Source organism: Drosophila busckii, chromosome 2R (assembly GCF_011750605.1).
Source record: "Drosophila busckii strain San Diego stock center, stock number 13000-0081.31 chromosome 2R, ASM1175060v1, whole genome shotgun sequence".
Classification (NCBI taxonomy): Eukaryota; Metazoa; Arthropoda; class Insecta; order Diptera; family Drosophilidae; genus Drosophila; species Drosophila busckii.
The window spans coordinates 802,299-822,968 of record NC_046605.1 but is presented as its reverse complement, the minus strand read 5'-3'; the positions used below and the strand labels follow the sequence as shown (position 1 = coordinate 822,968).

General features: G+C 45.5%; 4 protein-coding genes across 6 annotated transcripts; 1 reads left to right on the top strand and 3 right to left on the bottom strand.

Moving 5' to 3' along the window:
• Nucleotides 1–14: 14 nt before the first annotated feature.
• LOC108595347 (ribulose-phosphate 3-epimerase) lies at nucleotides 15–857 on the bottom strand. Its single transcript, XM_017980571.1, has 3 exons — nucleotides 653–857; nucleotides 407–589; nucleotides 15–347 (listed from the first exon to the last, which is right to left on the bottom strand). Exons 1-3 carry the CDS (start codon nucleotides 836–838, stop codon nucleotides 51–53), a joined length of 666 nt encoding a protein of 221 aa, XP_017836060.1. The 5' UTR covers nucleotides 839–857; the 3' UTR covers nucleotides 15–50.
• A 91-nt stretch (nucleotides 858–948) lies between these two features.
• LOC108595348 (LDLR chaperone boca) lies at nucleotides 949–1,787 on the bottom strand. Its single transcript, XM_017980572.1, has 2 exons — nucleotides 1,570–1,787; nucleotides 949–1,516 (listed from the first exon to the last, which is right to left on the bottom strand). Exons 1-2 carry the CDS (start codon nucleotides 1,717–1,719, stop codon nucleotides 1,127–1,129), a joined length of 540 nt encoding a protein of 179 aa, XP_017836061.1. The 5' UTR covers nucleotides 1,720–1,787; the 3' UTR covers nucleotides 949–1,126.
• A 686-nt stretch (nucleotides 1,788–2,473) lies between these two features.
• Nucleotides 2,474–15,690, top strand: LOC108596263 (vacuolar protein sorting-associated protein 13). Of its 2 annotated transcripts, none has more exons than XM_017981819.1 (25): nucleotides 2,474–2,798; nucleotides 4,397–4,483; nucleotides 4,538–4,735; nucleotides 4,792–5,151; nucleotides 5,213–5,434; nucleotides 5,489–5,625; nucleotides 5,684–5,918; nucleotides 5,974–7,519; nucleotides 7,579–8,209; nucleotides 8,263–8,767; nucleotides 8,829–8,974; nucleotides 9,030–9,549; nucleotides 9,608–9,781; nucleotides 9,847–9,959; nucleotides 10,015–10,611; nucleotides 10,665–11,231; nucleotides 11,288–12,037; nucleotides 12,102–12,229; nucleotides 12,289–13,131; nucleotides 13,192–13,564; nucleotides 13,618–14,439; nucleotides 14,497–14,597; nucleotides 14,654–15,076; nucleotides 15,141–15,279; nucleotides 15,336–15,690. In XM_017981819.1, exons 1-25 carry the CDS (start codon nucleotides 2,699–2,701, stop codon nucleotides 15,558–15,560), a joined length of 9,942 nt encoding a protein of 3,313 aa, XP_017837308.1. In that variant the 5' UTR covers nucleotides 2,474–2,698; the 3' UTR covers nucleotides 15,561–15,690. The 2 variants fall into 2 exon arrangements, with proteins under 2 accessions (XP_017837308.1, XP_017837309.1); XM_017981820.1 differs by having other exon boundaries at nucleotides 2,484–2,798; nucleotides 9,850–9,959.
• Nucleotides 15,582–20,319, bottom strand: LOC108596264. 2 transcript variants are annotated; one of them, XM_017981821.2, is made up of 3 exons: nucleotides 18,819–20,319; nucleotides 17,253–17,522; nucleotides 15,582–17,189 (listed from the first exon to the last, which is right to left on the bottom strand). In XM_017981821.2, the coding sequence occupies exons 1-3, from the start codon at nucleotides 18,877–18,879 to the stop codon at nucleotides 15,730–15,732; spliced, it is 1,791 nt and encodes a 596-aa protein (XP_017837310.1). In that variant the 5' UTR covers nucleotides 18,880–20,319; the 3' UTR covers nucleotides 15,582–15,729. The 2 variants fall into 2 exon arrangements, with proteins under 2 accessions (XP_017837310.1, XP_017837311.1); XM_017981822.1 differs by lacking the exon at nucleotides 18,819–20,319 and adding an exon at nucleotides 17,973–18,064 and having other exon boundaries at nucleotides 15,583–17,189.
• Between the last annotated feature and the right edge of the window lie 351 nt (nucleotides 20,320–20,670).

Here is a 20,670-nt window from a genome sequence, read left to right as displayed (position 1 = left end):
ATATAAAAATGTCTTTTTTTAATGGTATCAAAAATTGTATATAACAGCGGCTATTTGAGATAACTCTGCACCACCTCGCGCATCTCAGTAATAACCTTGCGCTGATCTGTTGCTCCCACCACAGCGGTGCCCGAGACAATCCAGTTGGCGCCAGACTTGGCACAGCACTCAATTGTTTTGGGTCCGACGCCACCATCGACTTCGATATCAATATTGGGATAGTGTGAGCGCAGCCACTGCACCTTCTGCATCATATTCTCCATAAATGATTGTCCACCAAAGCCAGGCTCCACAGTCATGACCAGCACTAGATCGGCTATATCCATATACTGCTGCAGAGCCTCTACCTGCAAGCAACATGTGTTTGTTTACATTGCTCAACACGAAAAACATAACCTCAACTTACGCTGGTATTGGGCTTAATAGCCAAGCCCACTTTCATGCCCGCCTCCTGCACTTGCCGGCTGACCTTGCATACGTCCTTGACAGGCTCAATGTGAAAGGTGTAAAGGTTAACGCCCGCATCGGCCATGGGCGCAATCCACTGCTCTGGATTGCTCACCATCATGTGCGTCTCAAAGAAGGCAGACTTGAAATAAAACACGCAAATCGTAAATTAATATCTATGCAAAGGGCAGCAGCACACACTCACCTTGATATTGTTGCGCAAGCACTTAACCATGGGATGTCCGAATGTTAGATTCGGCACAAAGCTGCCATCCATAACATCCAGATGCAGATAGTCTGCGCCATTGTCCAGCAGCTTTTGTGATTCGGCAGTTAAATTAGCCAAATCTGCGTTCAATATAGAGGGCCCGATTTTAGCTTGAAGCGTCATGTTCTTGGTGTGTTTGCGCACGCAGTTGTAGAATGAGCGTGCCGCGAGTCGGTGGAGTGCAGCCGTTGTACCAGGTTAAGGTCAAAAAGTGGGAAGCAGGGGCTCAAGAATTTTGACGTTCCAAACGTAAACAAACTTAGAGCGACGTGCACAAGTGAATGTCTGCGATTCACATTGAAACGCAAAGCTTTGAGTTTTCAAATTTAATTGATTTCCATTTGTTCAGTTTGTGCTTAAATTACTAAATTACATGAGAATGTGTGGCGGAACTTATGTTCATAATACAAGCTACAATTCATCCTTTACATGCACGCCTGGATACTCTTTGTTTTCGATTGTTACACCCTTGCAGCGTTCCTGATCCACCAAAAAGTCTTTCGCCTCCCACGCCTGAGCGCCGTCTTTGAACAGGAATATAGCACGATTATCGTCTACCATATAGCGCTCCGCTTGTATGTGATTATTCCATAGGCTAGTCTGCCAAAGCTTGGTAATGGTGTCGCCCTCTTCCCTTGTTGGATTGCCCGTTACTGACACAAATGTCATCAAGGTACGGCCTTTCTTGGATACTTTAAGCAGATCCTCGGGATTCTTGCTGTCCAAGTTTGAGAAATCCATCTTAGGCTGTGGTCTTAGGTGCTCAGGGAGCTCATCTGGCTCCAGTGGCTCCTCATCCTCCTGGAAAACTTGCACAACTTAAATGAGCTCTTGAATATTGTAAGCCGACAAACCTCCCACTGGTCCAGCAGACGCTCCAAATCAGCTTCGCTGTAGTCGCGTATATCTTTCTTGGCCCACTCCGGTTTCTCCTCATCCGTGTACTTCTTCGACATCACCATAGGCACAAGGGCCAGCAGGATCAAAATATAACGCGATTTCATGTTATTTAGTCAAAATTCACACGTCACTACCAGCATAAGCGGTAAGAGAGAGCGAGAGTAAAAATGCCATTCACCTAAGAGCGGCCACACAACAGCTGTTTTAATCCAGTAGCGCACAGTTGAATGTGTGGCAATGTTTACATATGCGAAAATGCAATGCCTTACTTTTCCAAACTCAAATTAAAATTTACGAATTGAATAAAGAAGTAAATAGGAGCCGTATTACAAGTTATATGGATTCTGTATTGCTTTATGCTTTTATGTGAAGTCATTACACAGCTTCATCTGTGCGCCACTGGGTCATGTTTATCATGCTCTGTTGTAGTGTTGCCAAACGCTTTTCATTTTCATTTCGTAGTGAGTTGTTCAGCGGCGCGCGTGTGTTTTTATTATTGCGCGTTGATAATAAAAATTAAGGTAGATTTTCAAAAACAACTTGTTGTTTAAGATATAAGCAAGATCAAGTGAGTGTATATGTGTTTGGTCTAAGGCAAACAAAGATTGCTCTGTGTAAGCAAAATGCTAAAAGATCGCAAGACATTTTGATAAATACTCTGGTGCTAATAAGTGTAAAATTTTTGAAAACAATGCCAAATATGTGTGTGTTTCGCGATTTATATGTGCCATAATGTCTAACAAAACAATGTGCGTGTGTATGTCGGCGGCTATGTACTGATGGCTGATGCTAACGCTGATGACATCATCACTGATTTATATTTCGTCTCTTAATTCCATTTTCTATTCGTTCTATTTGTAATATTTAGAAAAGGCAAAAATTAAACAAGAGTGTTTAACAAACAAACCGCCATCGGCGTGTGGCATCACTTTTTGTTAAAACAATAACAAATACAACGAAAAATCAATAAGGCAGCGGCTGTTACAGTTAAACAGCTGCTCACTCCTTTTGTAGTTCCAACGAATTACGAATACAAAAAGCAACGAAAACGGAGCAGACCAGCAGGAATACAAGTGAAGCAGCATGGTCTTCGAGGCCGTGGTTACCGATGTGCTTAACAAGGTGCTCGGTGACTACATTGAGAACTTGGATCACAAACAATTGAAAATTGGCATCTGGGGAGGTGAGTTGTTCGGTGTGAATTATGGCAGAGAAACACGCAGGCCCATCCCCCTGCAGTTAGTAAACACACACACACATAAAGTGGTGACCTTATCCTTCATGCTTTTGACAATGCGCTGACCCAATTTGAAAGTCTAGGGCGTGAGAGCATGAGCAACACAGCCTCCGCTCTCACGCTCTTTCTCTCTCTCTCTCTCTCTCTCTTTGTTGGCAAACTGTTGCTTGCATTCTGTTTTGCTTTGTCGCCGCACTGGGAATGCGATGCGGCTTACAGTTGTTATAAATATAAATTTATACACAGATTATTTACTTTATTATGAACATAGAACCCTCATATTTATTAACGAGTAACTCATTTAATCACGTCTTGTACAATGATTAAATGTCAACTCAAATGAAGACAACATAACCTCTTGCAGCCCTAGCAATCAAAATGTCTTTCATTTACATTTTGTAAATATGTAAATGCCATGAAAACTGGTTAACTCGAGTGCCAGCTCGACGCACTAAAAAAACCAAGCCTAATGTTGAACTTGAACCTGATGACATAATGCTGTCAGAACTCATGAATATTTTTGGCTAAATGAGCTTTGGGGCTTGAGAAAGGTCTGCTTTGTTTTAGGCTATACATACTATAGCTCATTCTGATTCATAGCTGCCTAATGTACTGTAAAATAATTGCGAGTAATTTCAATGAGGTCGCTTTGCTGATAAGCGTCATCCGTCGGCGATAAGAAATGGCAGCAACTTTTACTCAGCGTGCTTATAATCTTAAAATATTGAAAAAACAGCATGGTTCAATTCAACTTGGGAGTGAAATCAAGGCCATACATTGTTTAGAAAATTGAAAGCAAAACAATTGAGGAATTTATGCTAAAAATATTTTATGAAATTTGTTTAGATTTTTTGTAAAATGCTGTACAAACTTGAATCTTATCTTTTCTTTTATATAAATTGGATTGCAATAAATAATAAAAAATACCCGAATTGACTTAGTGATCTAACAATTAAAGTGGCACCTATCATAGTAATACGTATACATTTAACGATAATATAGATTGTTATCAAAAAGTAAGTGTTATAGCACAGATGTCGCGTTACAGTTAAAGGTGTAAAAACTTTCATAATTTATTGGATGCTAAACATTTCATGACCATTACCTCGGCTAAGCCATTTTAGTTTAGGTTAAATAAATTGACATCTTTACTTTTGAAACATTCTTGCAAATTATCGAATTCTTCTTATATGTGAGTGTCCACTGTATTGCGTCAGCGTTAGGTAACCCATATATAACATAATAGAGAAAAAATTAACCCAAAATATGTATACGTATACGTAATACCATTTGGGGTGCGTTGAGGCATTCCAGGCATAGTAAAGTACCGCAATAACTGCGGGCATTTGTACGCCAGACACGCTTGATTGGAAAGCTATAGTATAGACTATAGCTATATAGGCATATACATATATGTTTGTTTTGGTTTGTTTATTTGCACAATACCTAGAGACACTTGCGTTAATAAATCAATTTTTCGTTCAAAAGGTATTATCTACACAATTACTAATGACTGTATATATATACATTTGTTTGGTTTGTAGGCGATGTGGTATTGAAGGATCTAAAGATACGAGAAAATGCGTTGGATGACTTGGACCTGCCCGTACAACTAATCTACGGTTACTTGGGTAAGCATATATAATAGAATTGATTAAACATATATAAAACTATTTAAATTGCAGGCAAGTTGGTGTTGAAAATACCCTGGAAGAATCTTTATAGCCAGCCGGTGATAGTAGATCTAGAGGATCTCTATGTGCTGGTCTCGCCCAACAATAACGTACAGTACAATGCCGACAAGGAGGCCAAGTATGAGCTGGACGCCAAGCAAGTGGCGTTAAATGCTTTGGAAGCAGCACGCAAAAAGGAACTAGAGAAAGGTTTGAGGCAGCAGCTCCAATAGAAATCGCTTTCTAACTGCTTTTTGCTTACACAGATCAACCTAAAGCCGATGCTGGTTTCGCTGAGAAACTCACTGCCCAAATTGTTAACAACCTGCAAGTGCGAATCAGCAATGTTCATGTGCGCTATGAGGACAGCACGACCACGGGCACAGCCTTCGCCTTTGGCTTGTCGCTACACGAGCTGGAGCTCTATACGACTGACCAGTTCTGGGAGAAGTGTTACATGTCGGAGCGCGCAGCTCAGGTGTTTAAAATAGCGAATCTCTCCTGCCTGTCGGCTTATATGAACTGCAATACGCGCATGTTCCTAACCCAAGGCAAGGAACACTTTTCGGAATTATTTAAGGAGAACATAGCACGCAAGGACTTTACGCCCCTGCGTTATAATTATGGTGAGCAATAGTTGTGCGTGTACATTATCATTTTAACATCTGTTGTGTGTGTGTCTGTTAGTTTTGGGTCCCATTTGCTGCAATGCCAAGCTGAAGCTAAATATGAATCCGGAGCTGGATAGTCCGCCGTTCGAGAAACCAAAGATTGAACTCAACATGGAAATGGAGACACTTAATGTGGGCCTAACCAATACGCAATTTCATAATATTATGCAGCTGGGCGACTCTATGAATCGCATGCAGTTGGGCCTGCCCTATCGCAAATATCGTCCTTATAATATACGTAAGTTCCAGAACAAAGTTTTCCTACCTATCCTAATATATTTATATTGTGCAGCTTACAAGGGCCACGCTAAGCAGTGGTGGAAATTTGCCATTACCGCTGTGCTGGAGCATGATATTCGACGAGTGCATCGCACCTGGACCTGGTCATATATCAAGGAGCATCGCGAGCGCTGCAATACGTACGCTGAGGTGGGTTGGTGGGTCACTTGCAGTGGCTGCTTAATACTAAACTGTGTTTGTTTTGCAGAAATACAAAGAACGCGAGCTGAGCAAGAAACCCCCCGCTTCGCTGCTGGCAGCCTGCACTTTGCTGGAAACCGAATTGGATCTGTTTAATCTGCTGTTGATACGACAACGTGTTAATATAGAGATTGCCAAGCTGCGTGAGGCAGCGCCTGAAGAGAAACCGGGCTGGTTCAGTGGCTGGTGGGGCGGCGGCGGCGGCGCCAAGAAAGAGGAAGCCGGCAATGAGCAAAATTTTGGTAAGTCGTGAGTAATTTTATGTAATACTCTACTAAATGCAATTTGCTTTTGCAGCGCGCAAATTCGAGGCTGCCATGACGGCAGAGGAGAAAGCAAAGCTCTACAATGCCATTGGCTATCAGGAGAATGCGCATCCGCAGGATGTGCCCGAAAGCTACGAAGCCATCAAGCTGCATTTTAAGCTCATCGCTTTGGACATTGGTCTGTATCAGGAGCTGGAGATTGACAACAACGATACGCGCAAATCCTATAACTATCACGATCTGCCAGCGATAATGCTGCTGAAGTTCAACATGGCCACCGCTTCCATCACACAGAGACCTGCCGCCGAAGCCATAAGCGTAACTGCTGGCATGAAGGAGCTCAAGCTGACGGGCATGACGCGTGACAATTATACGCCGCTGCTGGTGGAGTCCAAGATAACCGACGAGTTCAATCTGCTGGATATATTCTTTGAAACCAATCCGCTGGATAAGCAGTGTAATCAACGCGTCAAGGTGGTGGCGCGTCCGCTGCAAATAATCTACGATGCGGAGACTATACTCTGTCTGCACAAGGTCTTCAAGCCGCCCACGAATGTGAATCTGTCCCACATTGAGCAGACAGCGGCATCCAGTCTGTACGGCATCAAGGAGCGCTCGGCCACAGGCATGCAGTACATTATCGATCAGAAGTCTGTGCTGGATGCGGACATATTGCTCATGCCGAACATAATAGTGCTGCCACATGGCGGCATGTATGTGCCTGGCGAGAAATCACTGATTGTACTCAGTCTGGGCGAGGTGCATATAACAACGCGGCCGCGTGATCGCATGGACTCCACTGTGACCGCTTTGCATTCGCAGGGCGAGCGTCACGAAAGCATTTTGGAGCGTGTTATGGACAATGCATATGATAAGTTTGTGGTGGAGCTGAATGACATACAGCTGTTGGTCACGCGTCCCAATGAGGACTGGCAGCAGGCACTGAGCATGGCAGTGGCCACTGAAATGCACGTGCTCCAACCCACGTCCATGACGCTAAGCGCTGCGCTGTGTGTCGTAGAGAAAGATCCACGTCTGCCCAACCTTAAGATTGATATTCAAGTGCCTGCAGTGAAGATCAACGTTACCGAGGCGCGCATTTTGGACGCCATCAAAGTGGTCACCAGCATACCGCTGCCTGAGGGCGATACCATAGAGCCACTGCCCATGCTTGCGCGTTCCCAAAGCTCCATTTCCAACTTCATTAATCGCGAGATTAAGAAACGCAATGCGCCTGTGGCGTCGCTCAATGTGCGAGGGGTCGGCGAGCAGGAGATTGTGCAGTATACCAATGTGCAGGTGGACTTTGCGCTGCAGGAAATCTGCCTGACCCTCTATCAGTCCAACAAACTGTGCGAGGTCAGCAGCTCCTCCGAATCCACGGCTTTCAATACACCAGAGCAGGAAATGGCCGACCAGTCGGCGCTTATAGAACCAGAGCAGCAGCAGAGCAGCAGCAACAGCAACTCGCAGCTATGGGGCAGCACCTTGGGCTCGCAGCGCATACTCTCAGTGCAAGTGCTAGCGCTGGAGGCGCATCTGGCGCAGCGCACCTATGAGACGGTGGCATCTGTTCGGTAAGTATTCAAACTTAACAATTTAGCAATAGCAAATTATGCATGTCGAACTTTCACAGATTGGGCGGCATTAATGTCAAGCAGTACGACTGCAAGGCGTACGCAGAGCAAGTGCTGGACATTATAGATACGCCAGGCTATACACAGGATCTGCAATATCTGTTAACCATCTCGTATACGCTGGCGGATAAAATCTCACCCGAGTTCAATACCAAGTACAATTCCACGGAGCAACTGTTGGTTGTTAACTTTCAAGTCTTGGACATAGTGCTGCATCAGGAGTGCCTGCAGACTCTGCTGGCTTTGGCCAACAATTTCCAGCAAAGGCTGGACGAGATTGTCAAAACCATTAGGCGTGGCACACACTTTGCCTCCGCTGGCGATGGCGATGGTCTTAGGCATAGACTAAACGTCATTCTGGAGGAAACCGAAAGCATTATAACGGCAACGCAGCCAGCGCGCAAGGCGCCCTCAGCCAAATATCGCGTGGTGGACAGCATCAAAATGCGAGTGGTCGCCAATTTGAATCAGGTTAATCTGAAGCTAGAGACGCGTCGACGTCCGCTCGCCTCGCTGCATGTTAATAATTTCATCACCAATGTAACGCTCAAGAGCTCATACACCGAGGTCAACATTGGGCTCAAGGACATTAATGTCATCGATCTGAATGCCCGAACTATACACCATAATGTAAGTTGATTTCTAATATTTCATTATGGAATTTAACTATTTGTTTATTGCAGATCTTGAGCATGGTGGGTCAGGATGCCTTCAATTGCCAGCTGGTGCTGTATAACAAGGACGAAACGCAGGATTACAATTCGGATGATATGAAGATCACAGTGGACATTGGCTGCATGAAGATTATATTCCTCAACTGGTTTGTCGCTGGCGTCTTGAACTTCCTGAACAATTTCCAAGCGGCACGTCAAGCTATATCCGATGCCAGCGCCGCAGCAGCGGAAAGCGCTCGCCAGAATGCATTGGATGCATATGAAAAGGCCACGCGCATGAAACTAAATGTGCGCATTAAGGCGCCCATCATTATCATACCCGTAGACTCGCTGAGCAACAAGGCTTTGTCACTGGATTTGGGTCTGCTGGAGCTGAGCAACAGCACCACGGAGCAGCGTGTGCCGCACGCTACTGAGATGGCTGTGATGGATGAAATCAAGCTGCAACTGAAGGACGCCAAGCTAACCAAAGTTACCATTTTAACTGACGATGAGACTTCTTCATTTGTAGATGGTTCGTAGTAGTTGCTGCCAATTGATTTTTTATGCTTACGCTTTGTTTTTGCTCTTCGTAGAAGTGGATGCGGCCATTGGTGTCAAGAGCTCGCTTAATATGATGGAGCCCATGAGCTTTACTCTAAGCGTTAAGCGTAATCTTTCCAGCACTTGGTACCGCGACGTGCCCGAACTTGATCTCTCGGGTCGTCTCAAGTCGATTGAGGTAAGCGTGCGCAGTTCAAAAGTAAACGCCCACTAAACTTATTTGTTGCTTACAGCTAACGCTATTCGCCAACGATTATGCACTGGTTATGTCCATACTGAATCGTAATCTGACTGAGGGTCAGGATGAATTCCCGCCAGATAAAGATTTCGATGCAGCAAAGCCAGCAGCAGCCGCTGTGCCCTCGTCCACCAGCATAGACTCACGCCCATCGAGCCATGCCGTCTCCAGCGAAGCCAAAGTCTATGAGACGCTCAAGTTCAACTTCCAATTCGATGGCGTTATTATAAATCTAATGGAGGCGGAAAATCAAGGCCTGGCACGCTTTGGCATTTACTTCTTGTCCGTCAAGGGCACCAAATTGAGCAACAATACGCTGAGCACATCCACAGTCTTGTGTAATATACAATTGGATGATACGCGTCCAAATACGAAGAGCCAAATTCGTCAGTATCTGAGCCGCAAGGATTGGACGCAGCCCAAGTTCGATACCGACGAGATTATAGATGCGTGCTACAATGAGCGCAATTATATGGTGGATGTTACGGCTATAATCAAAGAGAATGATATATTTGGTGAGTACTTCCACTCAAAAGCAGAATTTATTAATAATTTGTTGTCTTGCATTTGCAGCTGAGGTGCGCGTAAATGGCTTTGAGCTGATTGTCTGCATTGATTTCCTATTGAAGCTCAGCAAATTCTTGGCTTTACCACCCGATATGGAATCTCCCAAGTCGGCACATCGTCAAACTGTGTTGGATGCGCCTGTGGCCGCAGCACGCCACACAATAACATCCACTAATGAAGGTAGCTAGCACGTTCGAAAGCCACTAAGCTTAACATTAACCTTCTTTTAATTTAAATGCTGCCAGCAGCTGCCAGCAGTGTGACCAAGAAAATGAATCTTATACTGCATATTGAAGAGCCCGATCTTATACTGGTCGAAAGTCTGGATGATCTAAACACCAATTGCATTATATTCAACGTAAATATGCAGCGCTTAGTGCAAGCCACAGCTATTAACTTATCATTCTTAACAGGCACAAGCGCATCTCAACTATCGCTCCATCAACGAGAAGCAAATCATCAATGGCGAAGTAAACGCGTTGAAGATGTACATGTGCTCCTTTTTGCCAGAGCGTCGCGAGCAAACGCGTCATTATATACTGCTGCCTTGTGTCATTAGCCTGCAGGGCTCCACGCCCGAGGAGGAGGGACTGCATTTGAGCCTGAAGCTCAGTGATATTATTATAAATGTCTCACCTGCCACCATAGAGCTGCTGAACAAGGCAATGGTGAGCGTTACCAGTGGCGTGGCCGAAAAGGTTGCCATTGATAGCGCCACAGTGGATTATTCGGAGCTTTGGTATCCACAAGCGTACAACTCACGCTCATATTGGTTTACCAAAGTGGAGAAGGGCACTGATGCGCTGCAGCTTGTGTCCTCCGACATGCGCTTCGAAGGCAGACAAAAGACGGAAAAGTGCGTCATTGAAGTGCCTGGCATAACGCTGGTCATTGAAACGGGCGTGGGCTACTACACTAAGCCGCTTATATCGCTGGACACGCGCATTACAGCTGTGTTCAATAACTGGAGTCGCAACCTCAGCGCACATGGCTCACTGACGCTCAATATGGTAAGCAAACTTTTATTTGCCTGTAGCAATATTTAATATGTTGGCAATTGCAGAACTATTACAATCAAGTGCTGGCCGAGTGGGAGCCCATTATTGAGCTGAATGAGGTTGTCGGACGCAATGGCATTATCGAGTATACGCCCTGGGAGCTTAAGTTTGATCTGGAGCTGGAAAAGGTGGAGAGCGAGCTGGATGACGAGGAAGACAGTTTGGCCACCAGCATACGCATACATTCCGAAGAGAATCTGGAGATAACCTTTAGCAAAACTTGCAACAATCTGCTGCGCGAACTAGGCGAAGCCTTCTCTCAAGCTATAGACGAGAAGGGCATGACCAAACCGGATGTAGTCGCACCGTATGTGGTTGAGAACGATACAGGCTTTGAGATAACATTGGATCTGCGACGCGGCTTGTTCACGCTGCATGAAGCACATCGCGGTGGACAGAACGTTCTGAATGCTTCGCTGGTGTTGCATTCAATTAGCGGCATGGGACATCTGGTAGATCCGACGGATATACAAACCTGCAGCATATCGCCAGGTGGTCGTGCCTACTTGCAGACGAAAGATCTAAGCACTGTGCCCGCAGACGAAGCTGAGGACTATAATCTATATGTGCAGGTAAGCAGTCCAAGCTGTGCTGAGCCAGCTAAACTAAAGTTTTAAATCTTTGCTAGATTGGCGACATTAGGAAGGGTGTTGTGCTGCCTGTGTCCAAGGCCGACAAACGTTACTTCCCGCTAATGCGTAGCACAACTCAAGACCCTTGGGGCATTATATCCGAAGTTAAGCTCGAATATGGCACCACCAAAATCAACATTCATGGCGTTGTTAGCGTCTACAATCATTTCACCACGCCCATTAAGCTGTATCGTCGCCGCAGCACGGACAACTCCGAGGTGTACATAGGTCAGGCGCTGCCAGGCAAATTGTTTCACATGCCGTTGCATGCCATCTACGCCACTGCCAAGGAGCTCTACTTCTCAGTGCAGGGCTACAGGATCTCAGTGCAGGGTGTCTGCTGGAATGCCAATCCCTCAGATCTCGACTACGCGCAGCAGGTGCAATGCGATCCCATAGACACCTTTGAGTCGCTCTATATCAATACCTCGCGCCAGCGCCAGGATGTCTACTATGAACACAGCATGAAGTACAAGCTGCTGAGCGTGCAGTTCATTATACATCTGCGTCCGCCGCTTTATTTGCGCAATGCGCTGCCCATTGACATACAAGTGTCTGTGGCTGGCTGCTCGGGACAGCAGGATACACAGCAGCTGGATGCGCTGCCACTGAGCCACTTTAACTCTGGCAATGAGGACTTTTTGGACTACGGCGAAAAGGAGGTGTCGCCGGGGCACTTGCTGCATTTACCAACGGTGCGAATTACGCAAAAGGATAAGACCAACAAAAGTTTCCTGGTGGTGCGCGTAAGTCAGACGCCTCAATGTGCTCACTAATATAATTTTACTAATCGATTTGTATTTCATGCAGCTGCTGCAATATTTGGAAAAAGATTGGTCACATGCCACTGAGATTGCCGAGTGCGACTGCGAGATATCTGTGTGGACTTTTGCCTCTTATGATTCCGCTGTCAAAATGGAAATGGATCTCTATGTGCGGTGTGTATAGCAATAAATAAATCAATACTAAATCATTGCTAATTGTTGGCGCTTTGCAGCTCGGAGAATCGCTATGGCAGTTTGGTGCTCACGCTGTACAGTCCCTTCTGGATGATCAACAAAACAGGCCTCATGCTGACCTACAAGACGGACATCTCCTCCGTGGAAGTTCTATACCATCCGCCAGAGTACTCTGGCCCCATACTGTTCACCTTCCGCGACAAGTTCTTCTTTGACAAAAAGAAAGCCGCCATACGCATAGACAATGGCGAGTGGAGCGAGAAGATTCCACTCGATGTGGCCGGCTCCATAGGCAATGTCACATGCCAATCCAATGGGCAAAGCTATCAAATCGGCGTGCACAATCATTTGACGCAAAATTCGCTTAGCAAGCAAATTACCTTCATACCCTTCTACATAGTGCGCAACAAGTGCAGCTTTAACATTGAGCTGCAGGAGCAGAAGCGTCCGGGCGATCCCTGGCTGCTGCTGCAGCCGCAGCAGTGCGAGCCGCTGTGGCCCAAGCACGACTCCTCGCACAAACTGCTGGTGCGTGTGGATGACAGGCTCACGCCCGCCTTTGACTACACCGAAGTCACTTGCACGCTGCTCATACTTAACCATTGTCGCTATGGCGGCGTCAATGTCGATGTGCAGACCACTGAGGGCGGCGTTTACATTACGTTCACCGAGTACCAGGAGGCAGATGCGCCTGGCCTGCTAATCAATCACACGCGCAAGGATATTATTTACTATGAGAAGCACACAAAGAACGAGCAAGTGCTGAAGCCCAAGCAGCGTGTGCTCTTCGCCTGGAGCGATCCAACGGGCTCTAGGATTTTAGTGTTTGGCAAGGACAAGCAGGAAACTGATTTGCGACGCGATGCAGTAGAGGATCTGACGTATGTACTATATATCTTTTAAAGCTATATGCACAATTTATATCTTTCTTTTAATTGCAGCATGCAAGATGGCAGCAAGGCCTATTGGGTGTCGTTCTTGGATGGTCTGCAGCGCGTGCTGCTGTTTACCGAGCTGGAGTCCATAGCCAAGCGCACTGGCACCACCGCAGCGCTGCAGAAGATTACACAAAGCATCGATTTGCATATACACGGCATTGGTCTGTCCGTGGTGAACAATGAAACAGGCTTGGATATACTCTATCTGGGCGTTACCAGCTCCGGCATTATATGGGAATCGCGCAAGCCGAATAAGAAGCGCTTCAAGGAGCTGACCATCTATCACACTGAGCTCATAGAGGCGGAATATCAGCGCTATTTGGTGAACAAATCTGTAAACAATTTGCAAAGCTACAAGCTGGACAACAAGTATCCTGTAAGTACTTCCATTAGCTTTAATTAAGCTCTTAACTTACTGTCTGCTTACAGCTAAACTTCGACAACATGGTCATGGTGAAGGCCTGCGAGCGCAAGCTGCGTCGCAACTTCTATCCTGCCATTTGGATATCGAAAAGATCGTCGCCTTTCCAAAATCAGCTGCATGTGAAAATCAATCGCATACAGGTGGACAATCAGTTTATGGATCCCATATTCCCAGTGGTGCTGGCGCCCATTGCACCGCCCAAGAGTGTGGCCACCAGCACAACGCTCAAGCCCTTCATTGAGTGCAGCGTGGTGCAGCGCGTCATGCCCAACTCCAATGTGAAGCAGTTCAAATACGCCACCATACTCATACAGGAGTTCCACTTCAAGGTGGACATACTGTTTCTAACGGCCATTGCGGAAATGTTTGCCAGCACCGTGAGCACGAACCAGGCTGCCAAGCTGTTCCGCACTGATGTGGAGTCCATACAGCTGCCGCTTTCAACATTCTTCGAGCAGCATTCGCAGCAGGAGCAGAAGCACTTCTATGATAATTTGCATTTGGGTCCGTTGAAGATACACGTGAGCTTCTCCATGGCGGGTTCGGACACCACAGCGCTGCCTGGTTTTCTGGGACCGCTGGCGCAAGGCGTGGGCGTCACTTTGACAGATGTGAATGACGTGGTCTTCCGCTTAGCTTTCTTTGAGCGACAGTATCAGTTCTTTACGCAACCGCAGCTCATCTCGGAGGTTACCTCACACTACACGGGACAAGCGCTAAAGCAGCTTTATGTGCTGGTGCTCGGTCTGGATGTGCTGGGCAATCCGTATGGTCTTGTGGTGGGACTTAAGAAGGGCGTGGAGGACTTGTTCTACGAGCCGTTCCAGGTGAGCTGCACTTGAGCACAATCAAACGCATTTACTTAAATTATTGTTTGTTAACAGGGCGCTATTCAAGGTCCTGGCGAATTCGCCGAAGGTCTCATGCTGGGCGTCAAATCTCTGTTTGGGCACACTGTTGGTGGCGCAGCGGGCGCCATGTCCAAGTAAGCTACTGCTCAATTTATTATAGTTAGAGTCAAGTAAACCTTTTGCTTTGCAGAATCACTGGCGCCATGGGTAAGGGCTTGGCTGCCTTGACCTTCGATGATGACTATCAACGCAAGCGGCGCCAAGGCATGCACAACAAGCCTAAGAACTTCCATGAAGGCTTGGCACGCAGCGGCAAGGGCTTGGTTATGGGCTTTGTGGATGGCGTTACTGGCGTGGTTACCAAACCGGTGAGCGGCGCACGCGAACAAGGCGTTGAAGGCTTCTTCAAGGGTCTGGGCAAGGGCGCTGTGGGTCTGGTGGCTCGTCCCACTGCAGGCATGGTGGACTTTGCTAGCGGCAGCTTTGAGGCTGTTAAGCGCGCCACCGAATCTGGCGAGGATGCCAAGCGTATGCGCCCACCACGTTTCCAGCATTACGATCATGTGCTGCGTCCTTACTGTCATACCGAGGCTATGGGCAACAAGATGTTGAAGTGAGTGCAGACTCTAGGCGCTAGTAATTACTTTCTTATTTATATAAATATTTGCATTGAGCAGAGAACTGGATAAAGGCAAATATGGCTGCACCGATAGCTTTGTGCACGTGGAGGAAATCATACAAAAGTCGGAGTTTCTGCTGGTCACCAATTACCGCTTGATCTATGTGCAACGCAACGAAATGTTTGGCGTCTGGACGGTGAGTGCTTGGAGTAACAACTAAGCAACGTATACTTAATATTTTATTACTTGCAGTCCCTTTGGTCATATCAATGGTTGGAAATAAAGGATATCACGTCCAACTCACGCGGCGTGCAGTTTACGCTACGACACGAGCCCAAGAAAGTGCTGGGCCTGTTCTCATCCAGTGAATCGCCAAGCAAACTGGTCGTCGTGGCCGATGAGCGCAAGCGCTTAGCCCTGCTGGATATTATGGAATCTCAGCGCACGGAAGACACGCGCATTACTAAAGTTCAATAAAACTAGTGACGTGTCCTCCACCTCCGCATGCGACTAACTCCTTTTTTACATAGTTTTATGTATATGTATATTATTAACAGAGCGCTACTACTACTGTTTCTTTTGATATTAAACACAAATTTTATGTCAACTTAATCTTATATATATAGCTATATTTTAAGCTTAAGCTCTAGACCTTCTTGAGCAGACTGATGGGCTCGTAGTTGTTGCAGTTGTCGCTCTCGCAGAAGGAGGTGAGCGAGGCGAGCGCATTGGCCGCCAGCGCCTCCACGCTGAACATGGTGGACAGATGGCCACTGCTTTCGAATTGATTGATAATCATGTTGACCTTGCTCTTGGCATCGGACTTCAGGCAGGGTGAGGTCGGATTGCTGCTGCTGCTTTGCGTATCCTCCTTGCCATCGCACAGATCCAGCCCATTGAGTAGATTCTCCTTTTCGCTTATCTTGCATTTGGCATTGGCATTGAGGCTGCTGCTGCTATTGACATTGGCAGCATTGCGAGCGCCAGCGCCGGCGCTGCTGCTTACGCCGGTGCCGGACTTAAGGCGACCTAGAAACCAACTGCGCGCCAACTTATCCGACTCCTTATCCTTGCTGGGCGTTAGCTGCGGCGACTTGCGCTGCTTCTTCTGCTCACTCGAGTCGTAGCACTTTTTGGGGCTCTGCTTGAGCCGCTCCTGCGCACTGCAGAGTTGACTAGAGAGCTCGCTGTGCACGCTCTTGACCTTCGCCTGGAAATCCAGCTGCGTCTGCGGCTGTATAAGCTCTGATGTTTCCAGCTGCTGCTGCTCTGCCAAAGGCTGCGCCGGACATTTTGGTATATCGTATTCGAAGCGCCTGGCCAGCGCGCTGGGACTGTTGTTCTTCTCGGGCAGACGCGGCGGCGACGACAGCGATTGCGATTGCGACGCCGCCGAGCTGAACTCATTGTAGTTATATATGGGCGAGGGCTCCTCGTAAATGCTGTCGTTGCTGTTGGGCGTGGGGGTCACATAGCTGTGCCGCTTTTGCACTGGCGGCGTGGGCAGCTTGCGATTCGGCTTGAGCAGCGCGTCGCCGCGTATGGCCGACTCTATAGCATGTATCCACTCTTTGGCATCCACCTCGTTGTTGGCCTGATAGACAAACTTCTTGCCGGGATCGGCGGTTGTGATCTGAAAGCAGATTTCACGTCGCTTGCCCTCGCCGAAGTGCTCGATTTCAATGGCGGAGCTTTTCAGATAGAGACTGCTGCTGGGGCGGCAGGCGGTGGGTCCGTCTGCATAGCAGAGCATCCAGTCGTTGAGTATGCCACAATAATACTTTTTGCTCTGATCGAAGAACAAGCGTTTCTCAATGCGCTGCAATTGGCCGAATTTGGTGGAACGTTGCAGCACTAAATGGCCAGCGGGCAGCTCGGCATAGGGGCAATTGATAAACAGCTCATGGGTGAACACTTGCTGCGTCTCCTGCTCCTCATCCTCCAGCTGCTGCTGCTGCTGTTGTTGCTGCTGCTGCTGCATTGGCTGCTCTTGTTGCTGACAAGTGTCATAGTGACTGACTTGTGGCTCCAGCGACTGTCTAAAGGTTTTATCACTTTGCAACGAGCCCTGGCTGCTCAGCTCGATGTATTCCCGTGTAGCAGCGACTGCAATTCAAGGTAATTAGTTAGAGAGTTATGCAGCGGCAAAAAAACGAGCCAAAGACTTACGTGACACAGACGGTTCTGGTTGTTCCACTGTGCCTGCAGCCATTTCCAGATAGCAACCGGTCTCATCGTTGCTGCCATTTGTTGCAGTTGCAGTTGCCGTTGCACTTGTAGTTGTCGCTGGACTCTGCTCGCTGTCTACATAGTTGTCCAGCAGCGTTTCGCAGCGCTGCAGCAGCTCCTGTGTCTGCTGGGCGGCAGTTAGATGAAACAAATTCGAAGTGTTCTCATACTCCGATGTCTCCAGTGAAGCGCGAAAGTGCGCACGCACATCTGTTGGGGAGGAAACGCCATATTTGGATAAACTATTAACTCGACAACGCCTCAAACTCGCTCTACTTCTTCTTAAACTGTCTGCTGAGTCACAATGTTTATTAATTTATATGTAAGCTGACCTCATAAAACTACAACAACAACAACAGCAGCAATAACAACTCAAGAGTCAACTGCAAATTGACCGCAAGCAATTAAAACTAATTTCACTCGACTCGACGCTAACCAAGCAATCCAGTTACCGCCTTAGCTTACAGCGCTTAAGTACTTTTTAACGGTAAACATATATACACTTAATATTAAGACAAAAAAGAAAAAGTTACAACATTCAGCCAGCATTCTTTTTTTTCAACAATTAAAGCGCGCCGCAATTGTTATTAAATTTTTGAAGCATTTTCAGTCAGCACTACGACTAAGCAATGCGCTTTAACTTTAATACATTCGACTTACGGTTCTTACGCCGGCATTTCTGCCAGAAATTAAACATTGTCAAAGCACTAAGAATTTCGAAATATTGTTAATGTATTAAATGCTTACTGAGATTAGAATGCGTTCAGATTAAACAATATTTAGAGCTTCAACATTTAATTCAGCTAACAATCCACATTTGAAACTTTTAAAGCTTTAAAATTTGCGTAAATCTTCAAAAATTTCAAGTTAGACAAAAGTAATCGTTTAATTTAGTTTTATCCACTGTATTCACCTCAGCCATCTAATCATTAAAATTGACTCTTGTTCAAGAGATGAAACATACCCCCCTCTGAGAATAATCATGCCGGCAAAGGTTTCCAAAATAAACAACAAATGCTTTGAGAGCTCTGAGACACACACACACATTTATTTATATGGTGTATGTGTATGCGAAAATCTGCTTAAAAGCAACCGTCCAAGAATTAGTTTCAATAAAAGATTCAAGAATGAAAGGAACAAAGCGCATTAACTTCAACTCTCTGCAGAGACTGCGAGGCATGAGTCAAGGCAAAGGCAAATACATACGTATACATATATGTATGTAAAGTTGTATATATATCTTATTAATGTTTGTGTTGTTGAGAAAATTATATGCTTGAGGCACTGAAGCAGCTTTAATTTGTGGCTCTGTCTTTTTGGTTTTAGGCCGAAAAGTGTATCTCACAGATACATTCAAAGTTAACAATGCCTTGTAAACGATTTAAAATTTAAGCACTTGGGCAATATACGCAATGCTTATTAACTTAACTAACTATTAAGCGTTTGTTAATGTTGTAGTAGTTGTTGTTGCTGTTGTTATTGTCATTGTTATTGTTGCTAACTTACCCAACAAAAACTGCGCGATTTCAGCGCGATTCATTGGCTTTTTATACAGATTTGTATCCATGCCTATATAGCGTTAATTTAAAGTGTACGGTGTTAATGTTGTTTTGTTTATTTATATGGCTTTTATGTAGATCGTTTAATACAAGCTTTGTTTGCTATTTTTTTATTATATTCCTTGTTGTTGCTGTTGCTCTCGTTGCTGTTGTCGCTGACATTATATGTGTGTTGCTGTTAGCAATTAACAGTGAGCTGCCAAAAGTTGAAAACACTTTACTATATATAGTAGCTATCTATTAGATCAGATCAGATCAGATCACATGCACTGCAACTGTAGCCGAGGCTGCTTATAAATTGCACACAAATCTTAAAACGTTAAACAATTTCGCGCAAAAGATTTCACAGTTACACGCAACTCCAACTGATAAGCTTACAAGCATTTTGTCAGAGTATAAGATAAGAAAACGATATGCTCACTAATCCGTGCCATAAGCAACACTAAAGATCTTCTTCAGTCGCGCGTCACAACAAACATCTCGAAAGTGAAATACTTGTCTCCCACGATGACGACGACGACGACGACGGCGCCGGCAACCAACGCCTCGTTTATCTTTTGAGCTCTAGCTTGCTTTCGAGTGCTCGGCTGTTTACTCGGTTTAATAATAGATTGTTTCCTAACATTGACTTCGATATACAATACGTACTGCGCTCAATTTTCTTTGATACTAAAGATACCTCTTAAGTGAGACAAAAGCGGTTATACTTGGCTCACGAATTTTTAAATTACCTGCAGCAGTTCATTGACCTGACAAATTCGAAATCCTACGCTAATTGAGTTCCTTGTAAGCTTTCAAGCCTAGCTCCAAAATATGGACATACCCCAGGCCTACTCCCCACTTGCTTCTATTTTTAGCACTAATTCTAAGGCTGGCCTGCTGGCCTTATAGAGCGCACACACGTTATAGCTGAGCACACTCGATTGCAGCATTCTTAATTTATTTTTTTATTTTTATTTTATTGTCTGTTTTGTATTTTTATTTTTTTGGTTGCACGCTTCGTTTGGCACTTATGGAAAACTCAACGCAGCCGGCGGCAACTGATGACGCTATGTTTTTACTATAATTTTTTAATTCGTATGAATGTAACTGCAGCATTACGAAATGGCAGTAATGCCGATTTTCATAATGTTTATTCACTTGTTTCTGCTGCCTCTTTGTATTCAATATGCCCATGTATTTGTATTTGTAGCTCTATATGTTTTATTTTCCTGTCTATTCTGTCACATTTGCGGTTCCCACATTTGCGGCTAAAGCCTAGTTTAAGTCTAGCCGCAAGCCCTACTAATGTTGCTATACAAAGTTTATATGCAAAGCAATGTCGCGTATACTGTTGGCCCAGGCGGCGTATGAGGCCCAGTGGCCCAGCCTTTTTAACAGTGACTCATAAGATGAGAAAACTTGCGTGTCGTCAAATTATTTTGGCACTTGTCACTGTAGCAGTGGTAAAATTTTAAGTTCTGCTACTCTTACTTTTTATGGGCTGGCATATTAAACTAGAATATTAAATTCGATTTGCCATGCGCGCTGGCTATTAATTTTGCTTGCACCACACACACACACACACGCAGACACACAGACACTGTTTATTATTATTGCAATTTCACACTTTGTTTATACTATTTGATTTCTAGTTCTGCGTAAAAAAAACTTAATTTTCTTGCTTTCTTTGCAGGTGTGTCTCGCAGTTTGCTGCATTTCCGGTCATTTTCAAATACGTCGATTTCCTGTCCTGTGTGCGCACAGTTCTTAAATTTAAACTTTTTTCTTTTGTTGCTTTTATGCACTTGACGCCTTTG